Genomic DNA, 16,487 nt, shown 5'->3' with positions numbered 1-16,487 from the left:
ATCCTTACAGGTTGCATCAACACGTCCCGAGCATTACGGGTTCTTACCCTCGTGTTCTCCGTCATTACAGACCGCCGCTACGCGACGGCTGGGCTTATCAACAGCCTCGCACCAGCCACCGGCCCTTTTCTTTGAAATTGCCGGCCCCTTTTCACCCGCACGGGTGTTTTCATGATATGCACAGGTGCTGCTGACGTATGGGTCTCACCCAGCAAGTCGGCAAGCCCCCGTATGTCGCTGGTTGGTCGCTGCAGCCGCTTGACTGTTTTCTGTCGGTCTTATTGCCGGTGACGGGCATTGAGCGGATTGAGTTCCTCCCGCCAGCCCGCACTCCGGGGAGCCGTCGGCGAGTTCACCTGCATGGGTATCCCCCATTAATATGCAGGTACTCCCGAATTCGCCCTCTACGTCAAGCCTCACAGTTTGACCGGGCATCGCTTTCGACAACGGCTCTTTCAGCGGTAACTCTCTCCATTCTACCCCCTAGGCGGGCCTGTAGATTGGAGGTAAGATTTTCTAACATACCGCATGCCTTCCTTCTCTCATGAGAATGTTTGGCTGTTTTTGAGAGGGCAACCTATCACGCCCGCGGACCGTCCGCCCAGGCGACGGGACCGTCAGCTTTTGGCCTGAACCTCACTTTCTATACGAAAGTAAGGGTGCCCTGTCTTTACTTTTAACTCCTTCTCTTCCTTGCAAGGTTAGAGTCAGGGCTAGTACAGACACCCGTCCTCCAGCGATCGCCGCTGTAGTGAGGGCGACTCCGATATTAGCACCATCACCGCTCAGCGGTATGTCTCACTATCTCGTAGCTCTGCCGAGCTTATGAGCATAAATATCGGATCTGAATGTCACGGCGATTAATAGTTCTCCTATACTTAATAATCGCTATGCCTTCACCACCCGGTGCATTATGGTTATTTTGTAACCTATTTGTCTCGTATTCGGGCGACTCGTGCGAGCCCTGCCCGAGCTGCCATCATCGGTCGTCCCCCCGGACCCCGCCGGCAGCACCCGCACCGAACGCCCGGAGGGAATCGGCTATTTATACGCCAGATACCCCTCCTGTTGACATTCACAACTTGTTCCCCGAGTCTTTCCCGGTCGGGTAAGCATCATCTCGGTGGAAAGAAACAGCCATATATCTCTTTAGATTGTCGGCTGTGTGCGTGCGTTCAGGCTTGTTTCAAGCCCCAGGTTTTTTCTGTCGGCATTTCTATGCCTACTTCCTGGACGCACCCACCGTGCCGGGTCGGCGAGTTCACACCAAACTGTCCGCCACCAGGCCATCGGTCGAGCTCGAACAGTCTATCCGATAGACTGCCCTCTATGTGGGTCAAGCTTGCGGGCGTCTCCGCCGCTTCCTCGTGTGGAGTGGGCTACGGTCGATGCATTTACCGTGCCCGTGTGTCGAGTTGTCTTCTTTTTAGAAGCTTTTTCAATCGGCACACTTGAGATGCCTCGCAGGCTGCTTTCATCCTCCTTCCATGCTATGTATGTGACCATGGTCACTGCGTGACCGAGGATGATGTAATCGTGGTGGATATACATTTATGTATAAAATGTATACGTGTGTGTATGCATACTTATGCCTGTCTAACCACGATCACCACGACCCGCTTTCTCTCGGGCCGACTGTGGATGAGTCTCTCCATGAAAGTGATTTACTTCACTGGAGTTCTTCTTTTTAGAAGCATAGATTCTCATCCCCCGCTGCTTAGGGCGTCGTTTTTGCCGCCCCCCGCAGTTTCTCGGAACTCCTTATCTTACCGATATCGGACTGTTCCATGCTGTTGCAACCGGCGCCGGCGGTGCTTGCCCTTGCGATCACCAGAGAAACCAGGCCTTGTGGCTGTTTTCGTAAACAACTGGTTCTCATCGCAGACGAGGGAAATATTGGTGATTATTTTCCTCAAGTCGCCTTTCTCCTCCGCTTGTTTCGTCAAGCGAGGACTTAGACACTCTTAGCCAGTTTCCGTCCCTAACCTTGATAGGACAGGGCCGTTGTTACCTCACTCGATTCCGTCGGGAACGTAACTGTTGAGGTATCATGTCTGGCGTTGTCTGTTGGTTCAGAACATCTTGACCGACATCTCTTGATCATCGTTTACACGTAAGATCATGACAGAGACATTGTTCGCCAGCTCATCTCTGGCGTACGCTTGCTGCGACTAGGGATTACTCCGCTCAGCGGACATCCATCGTAGCCTAGTCTTACGGACCCTTTCGGCGATGGTGGCTTCAGCCAAACCACCGCCCACCTCTCCCGCCGCGGGCACTGCACCCTCGGGCGGGTGTTTTATTTAGTACGGGACAAAAGGGATCCGCTGTCTATCACACTTATTATGTCGTGATGCGTGCCGCGTTTTTCTCCGACACGCCCGTTTGAGCTGCTTTGACCAGACTGTTCTATTCTACATAGACAGCAGGTCCGTGGCATTTTCTTTTAACAGAATGGCACTCAGTCGCCTTTCTCGACACATTGACTGCCTTACGAGTGGTTTACTTCAACCCTACTCTCTGTCGTTCCATGTCCTTTTCGGACCGCTGGAAACGTCCTGCCACAGCTCTCTATCAGAATTCTGCAGATGTTCTGCCCTCACGCATTTGAGACAGATATCGAATTCTGGGCGCCTTCTCCCACGCGGGGGCTTCTGAGTTATCTCGCATTCCTTACGTTTGCATGGTTGCGGCTTGGCTTAAATTATTAAGCCGGTGACTTGACCGTGGCTTTTATTAGCCCCGCTGTCGCCTTCTCAGATTGATTGATGGATCACTTACTGAACCGTACAAGTTTCAGTCTTCCGATCACGATTCTTGTCGAAATTTTCAACAAAATCGGATCGTTTTTTGATCATCGGCAATTATCATCCCTCCGGTTACGGATGATTAATACCTTCAATCCGAATCTTACAACCTCTTAAGTTTTTCTCAAACGTTGAGCTTGTATGGCTTAGTCGTCATGGCACCTGTCGGTCGTTCTTGACGCTTGACTAACTCCCTCTTGGGTCGGTTTTCAGGGTATCTTTTGTCTGTCTATCAGTCGAGATCCCTCCTGTATCTGTTTATATATAACCATTTACAGTACAAAGCTTTGCATACTTATGCATTGCTCCCGGACCGTTGCCGGGATAGGCTTAGATTAGGTGTTACTTCTAACCCTCGTCTTTGTTTGCCATTCTTCAGACAATTCCCAACTCTGTGCAGTTGGTTGTTTTGTCGCGCGAGCCGTTTGCGGCAGCTTCTCGAGACATCTTCTCACGCTGGATTGTTGAAACGATCAAGTCAGTTGGTGATGATGTTCTCCTTCTGACACTAGGCCGAGGGCCCATGATATTATAGTATCATTCTTCTTGGGCTCTTTCTATGGAATCGTCGTATACGACATCTTGAGGACCGCCTTTTTGGCGCTCTTCTAATTCCTTGTCCTTAAGGACCTTTCTTCACATGAGGCCTTATTTTCCTCCTCTGTCCTTAAGGCAGCGGCCTTTCGTGTCTTCATCTCCCTATTTTTGTACGCACTTTCTTAGTCTAGACATGCCTCCCTTCACGTTGAATCCGTGTTGGTCTAGCAAATCAAATGAGTATATCCCAGTTATTGATGTAAATTATGAAAATACTTACCATGATTTTCTTATTTACGAGATAACTGGATATACTCATTTGAACCCTCCCACCGACCCCTCGCCTTACGTGGCAACATGTCTTGCGTTCAGGCTCATGAGAGGAAATGGACGCCTTTTTGCGTGATGATCTTGGGATAGTGCGTGCGTAGGGAGATGCTGCGCGCGCGCAGGAAAAATTGTGTACTTTTATTCGGCGTGCAAGTTAATCGTAATGAACTAGCAAATCAAATGAGTATATCCAGTTATCTCGTAAATAAGAAAATCATGGTAAGTATTTTCATATTTTATTATCATTTTGTTTTGGCGTCACCTGTGCCTGGGAGGCGAAAAGCGAACTATATCACTATGACCCGCAGGTCTCTCTCCCGATATAACTGATTGGGGGGAATGCAGTTTATTGTGTTTCTAAGCTTGATAACTGGATTGTGAAGGAATTGAAGATGATTGTAGTGATAGCGATTGTAGTGGTGGGGAAAATGGAAGTGATCGTGATGAATGTATGAAGATTGACCTACTGCTGCAAGTGATACCGATAGTGGCAGAGATGGGGATGATTTGCTTTCATGCATATCCCCGTTAGGAAATGCAAAAATGGTAAATTTCCAGCCCATTTCATGTTTGATAATGCGTTACATATTAACGAAACAAAAATATGCAGCTTTCCTATTTTGATCGGGCTCCTGGGCCCCATTTCACAAAAAGTTGCAACTCGTGCTGGAATGTCAACAACCATGAGAACATTGAAAATTCTGCTTTCGATTGGCTCTTCCAATGAAAGGTGATATTCTAGCAAGAGTTGCTAATCACAGAAACTTTTTATGAAATGGGGCCTCGGTCAAATTAAATCTGATGTAATATTGGTAAATTTTTCCAATAAAACATATCCTTCATGCCACAACCCTTTTCGGGGCAAATGCAGTAATCTAGTCATGAAATGGAATGTACTTTTTCAGGGGGGGGGGGGGGTGTCACCAAACTAAATTCTCATTATCTATGGAGCATTTCATGAAACAAATTGTGTTTTTCCACTGCATACTGTTATAAGCTACTAAAATAATTGAATCTGATTGGCTGAAAGATAATTTTGTAAATGAAAATCACTATTTGATTCCTGAAACACTCCCTTGTAAGTAAAAACATATTTTAAGTTCTAAAATCTACCCTTGATATAATGTTGAAATACATATAAAAAAAAAACATGGACATTCAGAAATTTGTTTATACTTGCTTTATTTATACATATTTATATACTTTATATAGTACATTTCACTATGAACAAGCGCCACATAGCAAGGATGGAATGAAATTTAGTCACACTCAGTGTATTAATTAACGATACAAATAATTGCAAACAATATCCAATTAAAGTATAATATATCATTTCATATTCTTCAATACAAATACCTTAACTTTATCAAGTATAAATATATACATCTTTTCAATATACAATGGAAATTATACAACATATACAGTATTTGCTTTAACCAAAATAGGGCATTCTACTAGTACATTGACATACAACGTACATTTTTAACTTTCCTGTGTAAAGCCCATATTCCACATCTTTCAGCGATACAGGTGAGTTTCCTAGAACACCATACCTAACGTTAACCCTAAAAGAGCTTCTGTAATTCACGTTATAACATCTTCTATAATTTACACTCATATTGTGACATAACACTGCTATCATTGTTTATTTATTCATGTTTTACAGTTACGTCCAGTTCTGGTTTGTAATGATTTAAATCAGGGTTATGAAGACATAACCTGAATACAAGACCAAATAAAAAGTGATATGGCAAAAAGCACTCTTTCACTTGAAAATGCTGTATTTTATTCACGATTACAATACCCCTAATGATTTGGTAATAAATTTGGCAGCACCCCCATTTCAAATGTATGGTAAGAATTATAACTTTTTTCTTTTTTACCCCACTGCTCAAAGCACTGTAAAAGTGAGAAATAATTTTTTTTGTTACCCACTGCCCAATGTATGATAATTGGAACTTTGTTTTTCTACCCCACTGCCAACCTTACAAAGCTGTATATTCAGGAGAGGGGGGGGGGGGGGGGGGGTGGCAGCTAAAAACGCTGAATCAAATGAGATACCGGTAGTCAAATTATTGCTTTGATATATTAAGAGGAGCTCCAGACTTGGGAGGCATCTGATTCTTCACCATTCCCAAGATACAAGAAAATGTAAATTAGCACTCCAAGAGTCACAGAACCTTTTTATAGAAAAGTAAGCAGTATTAATTTCAATCCTCCGTTAACACAATTCTTTAAAATGAAACATGGAAATGAGATCATGTTTCATGTCCACAAAAATGAATCTTTTCCACGAGAGGGGGGAAATAAATACTTCTATTGACTTCAGTCCATTTTGCATAAGTAGAAGTAAATTTTTTTTTTAATCCGTCATTTCGAATTTTTTTTCACTGATGAATACAAACACAACCTATGGAAAAAAAATCTTCCAAGACATCCAGTCGATCTAAAGTTTCACAATGTAAAATTTATTAACTCTTTGAAAGCCCAAACTTCATTGGACAATGAGGACACAGCTTAATCTGAAACTTTCTCTCAGTGGACCTATTGGTAGTAGAGAGTTAAGTGTAAATAATGCTTGAATATAATCAGCTGGACCAGAATACAGTATTATATTATGAACCAAGACGAATTCTAAATCATTTGATATGTAGGTACATTGTGGTATGGATTCATGAAGGTCGATCTTGCATTTCCAAGTAATTAAAAATGTGGGGTTTTTTCTGTTAAAGAACATAACGTTTCTGGATCATGAGCATTTATTTTGCATGGCAAACATTTGCTACAATTTATAGATTTCAGGACAATGCAGGGTACGCAGATTAGCAAAACTTGATTTTCACCAAGATATCAGATTGTTGGCTGGCTTAACTTCTTGTCACGATCAACTGGATGTGCAATGTATTCAGTTAGCATTCCCATGTTCGCTTCACCGTTTCCCTTCACTTCGTATGTATCTTGTGTCTTACTTAGACCATGCCTGGTTTTGCGTACATAGGAAGGTGGTAGTAGTTATAGCTCAAGAAGCTTAGTAGTCTCGTCTCCACAGACCTCTTGTTACCTTGTCTTTCAAACTCCTCGACCAGATATTTGCGGTCATGGCTTTCCAACTGTACATGAAAAGAAATACAAGAAAATTCAATAATTCAAATATACTATCACAAGCAATTCTTTTATTTTGTCCCTCAAGCAAAACCTAGAATTTGTTTTTTTTACATAGAAAAGTGTTAACAGAGAAACTATGATAAATGGTGTAATTTTGAGTGTTTTTGTATAATTGATTAAAAGGGGGGAAAAAAGAGAGAAAAAAAATGTTAAATTACTCTATGTTTGACTTGTAATGGCAGTATTGCAAATTGTAATTCAAAATGCCTATGTATTTAGTTACTTGAATAAGACGGTTCGTAGTTCTGCTCTGAGTATGATCAGAAGATTCTGCGCATGATCAGAGGAAAGTCATTGGTTAGTACCAATGACCTTCCTCTGATCATGGTGGTTTCAAATTTAATGAGATAAGCACCAACTTTGATGTCTTAATTATTCATGTATTCTTTTGAATTGTGTTTTTCATTTACATCCACAAAACCAACAATGATTCCACAAACGACTGGTATTTCACAAATTGGCAAGTACATTGTACAACATGCTATAATATGCATTCAAAGTAGAAATGCAACAAATGCCTTCATAGAGTGTCATTGATATGCTATTCTAATCACATGGTCTATTAAATTTCTTCATCCTGCTATGTAAGGCATGCTTACGTAACATCTTGCTTTGAAATCTGCCTATCACAATGAAAGAAATGAAAGGTCATTTGACCGAAATTGTCCATGAAGTAACTACGAACTGGTCTATTAGGAATGGCTATAATGTATTTAGTTCTTTTAGGTCCTTTTGATGTAGGTCCCAGATACTAGTAACAGGTGGAATAAACACTTAAAATTCCAAGACCAGCACAAGGTCTATTGGTTGTGTAGTGCACCTAATAGACCAGTTCGGAGCTACCTCGTGGGCAAATTTGGTCAAATGATCTTTCATTTCTTTCATTATTATAGGAAAATTCTAAAGCAAGATATTATGTAAGCATGCCTTACATAGCAGGATGAAGAAATTGCATAGACCAGGTGACTAGAATAGCACATCAATGAACATTCTATGAAGGTATTTGTTGCATTTCTACTTTGAATGCATTAGCATGTTATTATAACAAAGTACTTGGCCAACTGTGAAATACCAATCGCTAGTAGACGCATTGTGGTTTTTTGTGGGTCTAATGAAAAACACAATTTAAAGGAATATCAAGGCATCAAAGTTGGTGCTTATCTCCTTAATTATTAAACCACCATGTCACTTTAGTAAAGATGACCATCTTCTGATCATGCGCAGAAAGGAACTCCGAACTGGCTTATTGCTGTGCACAGAGTGGACTCACTTTCATTTTATTACTCTTTGCGTGAGGTTGTGTTCTGAGGAGCCAGCAAGAAATGACCCTCAGTTTTAGTCAACTTTGGAGGAGTTTTCCTATCCACAATGGTGGTGAGTTTATTCTTTTGAAAATCAGATTTCTCAATCTAAAAGGCTATTTTGATAAGGATTTTTAATCTAGATTTTGTCTTTATAATTTTGAACAAAAATTGCATGTTTTGTCAATAACTAGGCATGATATTTATGCTGTGAGTTTTCACATGTATTTACAGTGATGAAATGATTGTTGTATTTCAATATTTTCAGAAGTGACTTTGTATTGACTTTTTAGAAACGATATTGACCTTGGTATTGCATGTGTTGACTTGTAAGGATCAATACAATTTTTTTTCTGACAAATTGATACTGTTTAGATATTTTGTCCATGCTTAATAAAGGGTACCCGTTAGGATGTGGAGGTCAGTGTAGCTTCAACTTGTCCAGCATTGTGTTCACCTAATTGGTGACTGGCTGGAATACTACCCAGGGAGGGGAGAATGTGCAGGAATGAATTGTGCGACTAGTGTAAAAAGTGATGATTAATTTCTTTGATAAAAGAGCTCCTTTCAGAGATGAAATCGATTTGAATTTATGCAAATGCTACTTGAATGAGCTACTACGTTGACACAACTGAATTTTCTAAAAAGATGAAAATTAATTATTGGCTATTTTGTTTAGGCCAAGAAATGAAAAAGAGATGAAATGTATGCTTTCAATTGAAAAAAAAAAAATTTCATGTTGAGCAATATTTTCACTATATTCTTTTCTGTAAAGGGGCATTGATCCTCTGAAAGTATCGAAGAGGCATAAGTATAATGTGCGTGGATATAGTCAAGGCCGGTACTTCCGAGTCAGGAACCCCCTCCCATAGACTTTGTATTTGTGATGCTGCCCGAGGCCCACTGCTAGGAAAATGTGGCCAAGAGGCTTGATTATTTGTACTTTGGATATGAATGTGATAAAATAAGTAACTCACCAACAGATCTTGTGAGATAAGCTCTCTGACTTTTTCTTCCAGTGAATTCACATCAACGGCCTGAGGAGAAAAAAAAGCAAACCAAAAAAAACTTCTTTACTTTGGAATCTGGCATATTCAGAGATTCAATGTCAAGACTTGGTATAATTTGGCGGGTAGCAAACTTTGAGATGTAGGCTACCTAGGAAAATACTAGGTCATTTGTGCGAGAAAAAGCTGATTACTATGGCTCATCATAAAGGATGGCACAAACATACTTTTGACATAATGTGATGCAGCATTGCAAAGCATGGTGGGGGGGGGGTATTAAAGAAAATGTTGTACTTCACATGTAGCTTAACTTAAACCCGAATCAAAGATGTGTGCGTCTGATGCCACAGGAAATTGTATAAATCTGAGTTAGCATAGTGCTGAATGGTTTTAGGTCTAGGTCCTAACAGAAACCTGTGGCTGGGGGGGTAACGGTGCAGTTTCTGTGAAGCCCCAGGGGTATTTTGTTTCTGGAATACAAACAAAAGGGCTTTTCAAAGAATGTACAATATGCTCTTAGAGATCTTCAGCAGTCGCGGGTCCAAGCTTTCTGAACAAATGGGGCACAAAGAGCAAAGTTGGTAATAGAGGGGGCACAGATGACCACCTCCTTAGATTACAGTATACTTGATAATTGATATACTATATAATTGATGTTCAATGGATGGTTCTCAAAATGCAAAGGGGACGCATCCCTTGCGCCCCTGCCGAGATCAGCCACTGTTCGGACTGATCCTTTCCTGCTGTAACCAATTTCTTTTCCTGGTGGGTGTTTCATAAAGCTGTTTGTAAAGTTACGCACAACTTTACGCACGGCTGGAACATGTTCTTAGGTCATCATAGCACAAGAAAGAATCACCAGTCATGCTTAAAGTCATTCGTATCTTACGAACAGCTTTATGAAACACCCACCTAAAGCTATTTTGTTCTTTGATGGAAAATAAACAATTACAAAATATAATCATCTTGAGAAGTGCAATCTCTGATTGTGATGTACTGACCGGTCTCTGGACAAGGAGCTCTCTGACCTCCTGTCTGAAGTCTGTGAATCTATCATGGAAGATGGCTAGACTCCACGTCTCTCGGAAGTAAGAGTAGAGATCTTTGACGAGTCCTTCATCGAACCTTGATACCAGGTTGTTCAAGAATCTCTCGTGGACGTTGTACAGGCACAACAGGTTGGACACGTCGATCGGCTGGAATTTAAAGGAATGAGACAAATGAAATAAACTCAATAACGATAGTAATATTCTGCAGTTATATATATAAATTATTACCTCAGTCATTGAATCCGAAATACCTATAGACACATTGACAACTTTTCCTTAGGTGTATATGTTTTCTTGACTAGCAATAATCCTGACTACTGGTCCTTTCGTGTAAGAGTAGGGGGGAAAAAATCCAGCGTTATGAAACCCACGAAATCGAGTGGTCCACCTTCACACCCCCCAACTAGTCATAATGGGAGGACAGACCTGCAGGTCATAGTGATTCAGTTCACTTTTCACCTCCCAGGCACAGGTGATGCCAAACAAATAAGACATTTGTAATTTACCTGATGGGAGAGGCATGTGACCGTCTGGATGTTAGAGTAGTGGTTAAGATGAAGCCGGAAGTAATTCTGCTGAGAATCCACTGTTATGATCTCACGACCCTAGGATTATACAAACAAGGAATCATATAGACTTTGAGACAAAGGTAGAATGTCAACCACATAACCCAAATACCATTTGAAGCAAATCTGTATCTATGATGTACTTGACGACAGTCAACTTTACAGGATCTTAGATCGATGGGTCTTATTTTAAGGATAAGCATTAATAATCAACTGTATTGTAATCATGAAGAGTGGGTGCAAAGTTGAATGATTTTCACATATATCATAATCTAAATGTAATTTGAAGACTTGATTGATGAGCAGTTCAATATACTTGTATAATCATTTTGTACATCTTTTGTACATCCGACACAAATTTTTCTCTATTCTTACTTCAGTTCAAGAACTGCTTGAGCCATGATGAAATGAGAGCATTACAAACTTTCATATTCTGAAGGCCCCAAATATAGGGGATTGGATAAGCATACTCTATGGAAATACCTTGAAACTAACTGAAATCAAATTACTGTTAACCTTTCTTTACCAATCACTGATCAGTGATTCCAAAGTATGAGACTGAAGTTTGAAGTGTATTTGCTCTAATAAATCCCTTTTGGAGAATGAGCAAATTATACAGAACAGTTCTTGAGGATGATAAAACTACAAGCACCTACTACAACAGAAAACAAATATTACCCCCCCCCCTTCCTTTAAACAGAGTTGCTACAATGATATACCAATGATATTACTACATAATTTAATTTACTAGTTAATATGTAACTCCACTGCGTATGTCGTTAGCCCAGCTGTAGCTGAGTGAACATACAGGCGCTACAGCATTCAAGGATGGTACTTACATAGTCCGCCTGTGCCATCTGGACCTCTAGAGGCATGTCAAGACCGGGTTTGCCGTAATGGAGGTAATGGAGCTCCCCTGGCATGACCCCGCCCTGTACCTTGGCCCCCTGGTAGAGGGGTATGAGACAATGAGGCTCTTGGGGTGGGGCGAGGTCATTCTCAATGGTAGGGTCAAACAGACGGAGCATGGTAGAGGCCAGGGATCGGCCAACCTCCTTGGAGTTGAAGTTGGCATGAGTCCTGAGGGAAGAAGATCGGGAGATGGAATATCAGACGAGAGAAGACGATGAAGATACAACATTCTTGATTACAATGACCAATCTACCAATATGATTAAAATACCAATGTATCCCGCAACACTGATAGCCTTACATTTACTGGGATGGTGTTTCATTTTGTTGGTCATTTGGAACACCATTCTTCATGGAAGTAACCTTGTCATTAGATGACTTTTAAAAGTCACAAAAACCTCACAAAATTTAAGAGCTTAGGCCCTCAAGAGTTCTCCCGTCTTGTAAAAAGAAATTATGAAAATATCTAAATGTTAAACACATAATAATAATAATAATAATAATAATAATAATGATAATAACAATGACAATAACAATAATAATAATAATAATAATACAATTAATAATAATAATCATAATGATAATAATAAGATTGATAATAATAATAATGATAATTATATTAATAATAACGATGATTAAGAGTAAAATGTTACCGATTTGATTGAAATTATTTTGTATTATGTATTTTTCTTCAAATATGTGTGATTGTATATATATTCTGTAGAATTTATCTTTACGCTTTGTTTTTGTATATTTCTGTGTATATGTAAATGCCAACAAGAATATTTTCCTAAATGGACAGAATAAAATCAATTCTCAATTCTCAATTCTCAATTCTCAATAAGGTATCTAGTCACACTCTTGTTACTTAATAGAAAATATCTTTGATATCGACAAAGGCTTTAAATCAATTTACTCCTTTGCAAGGCCTGTGAACATATTGTTTGGATTCATGAGGTCAAAAGTTAAAGGTCAAATTTTATATACTTCTTTTTCAACATTGTTGTTTGCTGATCAAGAAAGAGGTTGAATATCAAGATGATCTTTGATAAAGCATTACTGACCATTGCTCTGCTTGGTACTTCCTCTGGAACTTGGTGAGTGGTCCTGCAGCCCTAATGGAGAGGTCATTAGTATGGAAGAGGGCATCGATGACCAACCGGCCATCATAAACCAGGCAGCTGTCATTGATTGCTATTGGATGTCAAATAGATGATTTATCAACTTATCATAAACTATAAAATCTACATATCCTGTGTTTAAGTGACCTCATAAGCTTGAATCACGAACATAAATCATGATTCAGAACACATAGGCAAATCATGGTAACTGCAGAATCAGGGTTTAATCGACCTTCTTTCCAACACCCTTTCTCCCTCACTTCCAGCATTGCTAGCGCACAATATAGTATGTAGTGTGTATCTCAAGATATTAATAATAATATAGGATTTGTATAGCGCACGTATCCACCTTGCTAGGTGCTCAAGGCGCTCCTATATTACCCCGGCTAAGCTAGTCTACCGATTCTGGTGCACACAGCTTTTTGAGGAATTACTTCCTGCTGGTACCCATTTACCTCACCTGGGTCGAGTGCAGCACAGTGTGGATTAATTTCTTGCTGAAGGAAAACACGCCATGGCTAGGATTATATCTCTATGGCCTGTTTGACATTTTGGTTTTAGCAGTTCAAATAATTAATTCCATGATTTAATTCAAAATCATCAATGAATGAAGAAAACAAAAATCACAAGGCAAACCTTTGAAAGCTTCATAGTCGACCGCCTTGCGGCTGTAGCAGAAGAACATCGAACACTCCAGTTTGAGAGGCTTGGTCTCGGAGGTGAACGAGGCGCAGTACACCTCGCCGTCCGCCGACACACCCTTCCCATCATTCCACTGGGCCAGGAAGTGGCCTTGATAGAGCTCTACTCCGGCCTGTGCCATGGTGCTGTGCACCGCTTCTTGGACGGTGGGGTTGTTGAAGCAGGTCACGGTGAAGCGTTGAGGGGGTTGTACCATCGCGATGCGGTGACCGGGTATACCCAGGGATAGGAGGGTGTTGATGGCAGTATAGGCATCCAAGCTGCTACCGTATATGATGGCCTTGCCTAGATGATACATCACAAAAAGGGTTACTTGTAATATGGTGTCAAGATATATTAAATAGCTTCACTTATACAAGACATTGACAGCAATAATGATGATTATACTTGCTTATATAGCACTTAACACCTACTTTATCACAAGTCTCTAAAGCGCTCTACGAATATGCAGCAAAATTAACCTGGCTCCAGTTTATCACTTGATGAGAAATTGTTATTGATCAGACTGTAATATATCACTGGGTTTGTACAAAATAATATTTTTGGCATGCAACAGATTTAGACTATTTTCAAAAAGTCATAGCAGTACTGGAATGCTAAAACTATGGATCTCAAAATCATTTTTTTTTAGCACAGTTCCGATAAAGCTGTTTTTTTTTTAAAGAAACATTGGAACAGTGGTAACCTCTTATTGTCTGAGAACAGTCCTTTCAATTCCTGCTGATCCTCATTCTAGGCAAAAGAGTTGCCACTAATGTAAAATCAAGGTTTTTCTGAGCTGTCTTCAATGAAATGTCACATAGAAAATGGGTAGTGCGGTCTAGTTGTTAGAGCATTAGACTCATAATCGTAAGGTTGCGAGTTTGAATCCCTGCTCTGCTATTGTCTCTACTTTGATAAAAAGACCCGAGAGTAATTTCTGTTGTCTATAAGGTCAGCCACTGTGCCTGATTAACTTAGACGTAAAATGATTCCTATGTAATTGGTTATACCAGCTTGGTATTATACCAGCAGAAAGCTGTTGTGCCGAGTTCCTACGGGAGTTACCATAACAGAAAGAGTAAAGAAACTATGTTTACCTTCAGCGTTTATGAACCTCTTGTTGAGCCACTTGATGACATTTCCAGCATTGCTCTCATCGTTGATGGTGAAGACGTTCTTGGGTTTGGGACCAACGTATCTGCGATCAGGATTGTTGGGTACCTCCTTGTTAGTGACCAGTTTGCCAACGTCGGCTCCTGTAGGACAGCTCACCTATAGAACAAGTAATGGTACAATGTCATGGGGGGTGTTATAAACATTTGTAATTGATCGTAAACATCAGTTACAAATATACAAGCAATAGATCATTATCAAGTGACGCAAACCAAATTTATAGCTGCTGATGCAAGACTTGATTGATTTGGACACCAACAAGTTACTTGCGATTGATGTCAAGTTTGCCAGAAAGGGTTCTTAGAAATGGAGGAATAGAGAAAGAACGTGAGGGATATTCTTACCTGGTATTGTTGACCTGTTGTGATGATTAGATGATCATAAGGTACCTTGGATCCATTGGCTATCTTCACATACTTGCTTAATCTGAGTAGGTAGAAAAGAGATTTTTTACGTTATATTTTATATGCTCAACATTATACCTGAAAATTAATAGTAAGCAATGGCCCAGGATTTCCTGTTCACTGGTATTGATATCTCTCTCTCATCGTCCATGGAGAGTTGTTGTACCCATTCTTATGTTTTTCCATTTGTCCTTTTTAAATTAATATAGAAAAACTGCCCTCTGGAAAAGTGGTCTTGCCCTAAAAATGTTTACAGCTAAGCCCTGAATTTACAAATAAAACATTATTTCATGACACACGCTTAACCAATGGTGGTTGCATGTTAAAATATGGCTGAAAGAATGCATAGTTGTGTCCGTTAATTCATTATTTTATCGAAAGTAAAATGAGATGTCTCAAACAGAGCTAATCACAAGCTTGTTGAATTACATAGGCCTATGCATTTTGGAGTAAATCCTTAATTAAACAAGTCTCGACTGATTTTGCGATCAATAAAATTTGCAAAATGATCTTTTGACCCCTAGATGACCTTGAACCCCTTCTCCTCATGAACACACTTGTTTTTTTTGTAATTCATGTTTTATTGATCCTTTTCATCAAAATATACATAACAAAACATACATGATATAATGGATCACATATAAAAGTTCAGATGACGTTGGCATATAAAATAACATGTCTAACATACAGAATAGTATATAATAAAAAAAAACATATGTTTGTATACAACAACACAAAAAAAATCAGGCACTTGGCCTATATAAAAAAATAAATAAACATAACAAAAACAGCCTTCTGCTTTATCGCCTCTTTAAAGTATTCAGAATGATAGCCCACTTGCCATCATGTTTTTCTAATTTGCATTTCCTTTGTGCTATGGTATGTTCAACAGTTTCAAATGATAAAAGAAAGTTACAAAAATGGGGGAGAGTAGGTTTTGTTTCGTCACATCGACATCTAAAAATATATTGTTTACCTGACAGGAGCAGAAAGTTCAATATAAATATATATCTGGGAATTTGGGGCTTACAGATACCAAAAAGAACATATCTTTCTGAGAGGAAATCAGGAAGATCTAGTGAAGCAAAAAGTGTACCAACATTATTCCAAAATTGGTTAACAACATGGCAAGAATAAAAAAGATGCACTAGAGTTTCTGGTGATACTTTACAAAATGTACAAAGTGTATCAGTTACCTTGTTAATACGGAATAACCAAACCTTAGTAGGAATCAAATTATTAATAATCTTGAAATGTAAAGCTCGAAGTCTCGTATCTATAGTAGTACGTAGAGGTAGTTTTAAGAGTTCTCTTACTTCTTCTTGTTGAAACCCATAAGTGTCTTTTAAACGTGTAAATATATTCGAAATTGATGGGTTATTTTCATTCATAAAAAATGTGTAAAAAATATACTTTGGTACACCCGTTACTT

The 16,487-nt window shown here is 39.7% G+C and overlaps 1 protein-coding gene across 1 annotated transcript; it reads right to left on the bottom strand.

The window, feature by feature from the left end:
- Positions 1–4,839: 4,839 nt before the first annotated feature.
- Positions 4,840–16,391, bottom strand: LOC129264376 (cilia- and flagella-associated protein 61-like). The gene is made up of 10 exons (XM_064101517.1): positions 16,372–16,391; positions 14,996–15,077; positions 14,576–14,750; positions 13,431–13,781; positions 12,738–12,867; positions 11,602–11,842; positions 10,703–10,801; positions 10,149–10,343; positions 9,118–9,177; positions 4,840–6,784 (listed from the first exon to the last, which is right to left on the bottom strand). Exons 1-10 carry the CDS (start codon positions 16,389–16,391, stop codon positions 6,644–6,646), a joined length of 1,494 nt encoding a protein of 497 aa, XP_063957587.1. The 3' UTR covers positions 4,840–6,643.
- Between the last annotated feature and the right edge of the window lie 96 nt (positions 16,392–16,487).

This window comes from Lytechinus pictus, chromosome 7 (assembly GCF_037042905.1).
Source record: "Lytechinus pictus isolate F3 Inbred chromosome 7, Lp3.0, whole genome shotgun sequence".
Lineage (NCBI taxonomy): Eukaryota > Metazoa > Echinodermata > Echinoidea > Temnopleuroida > Toxopneustidae > Lytechinus > Lytechinus pictus.
This window is presented reverse-complemented; position numbering and strand designations above follow the sequence as displayed.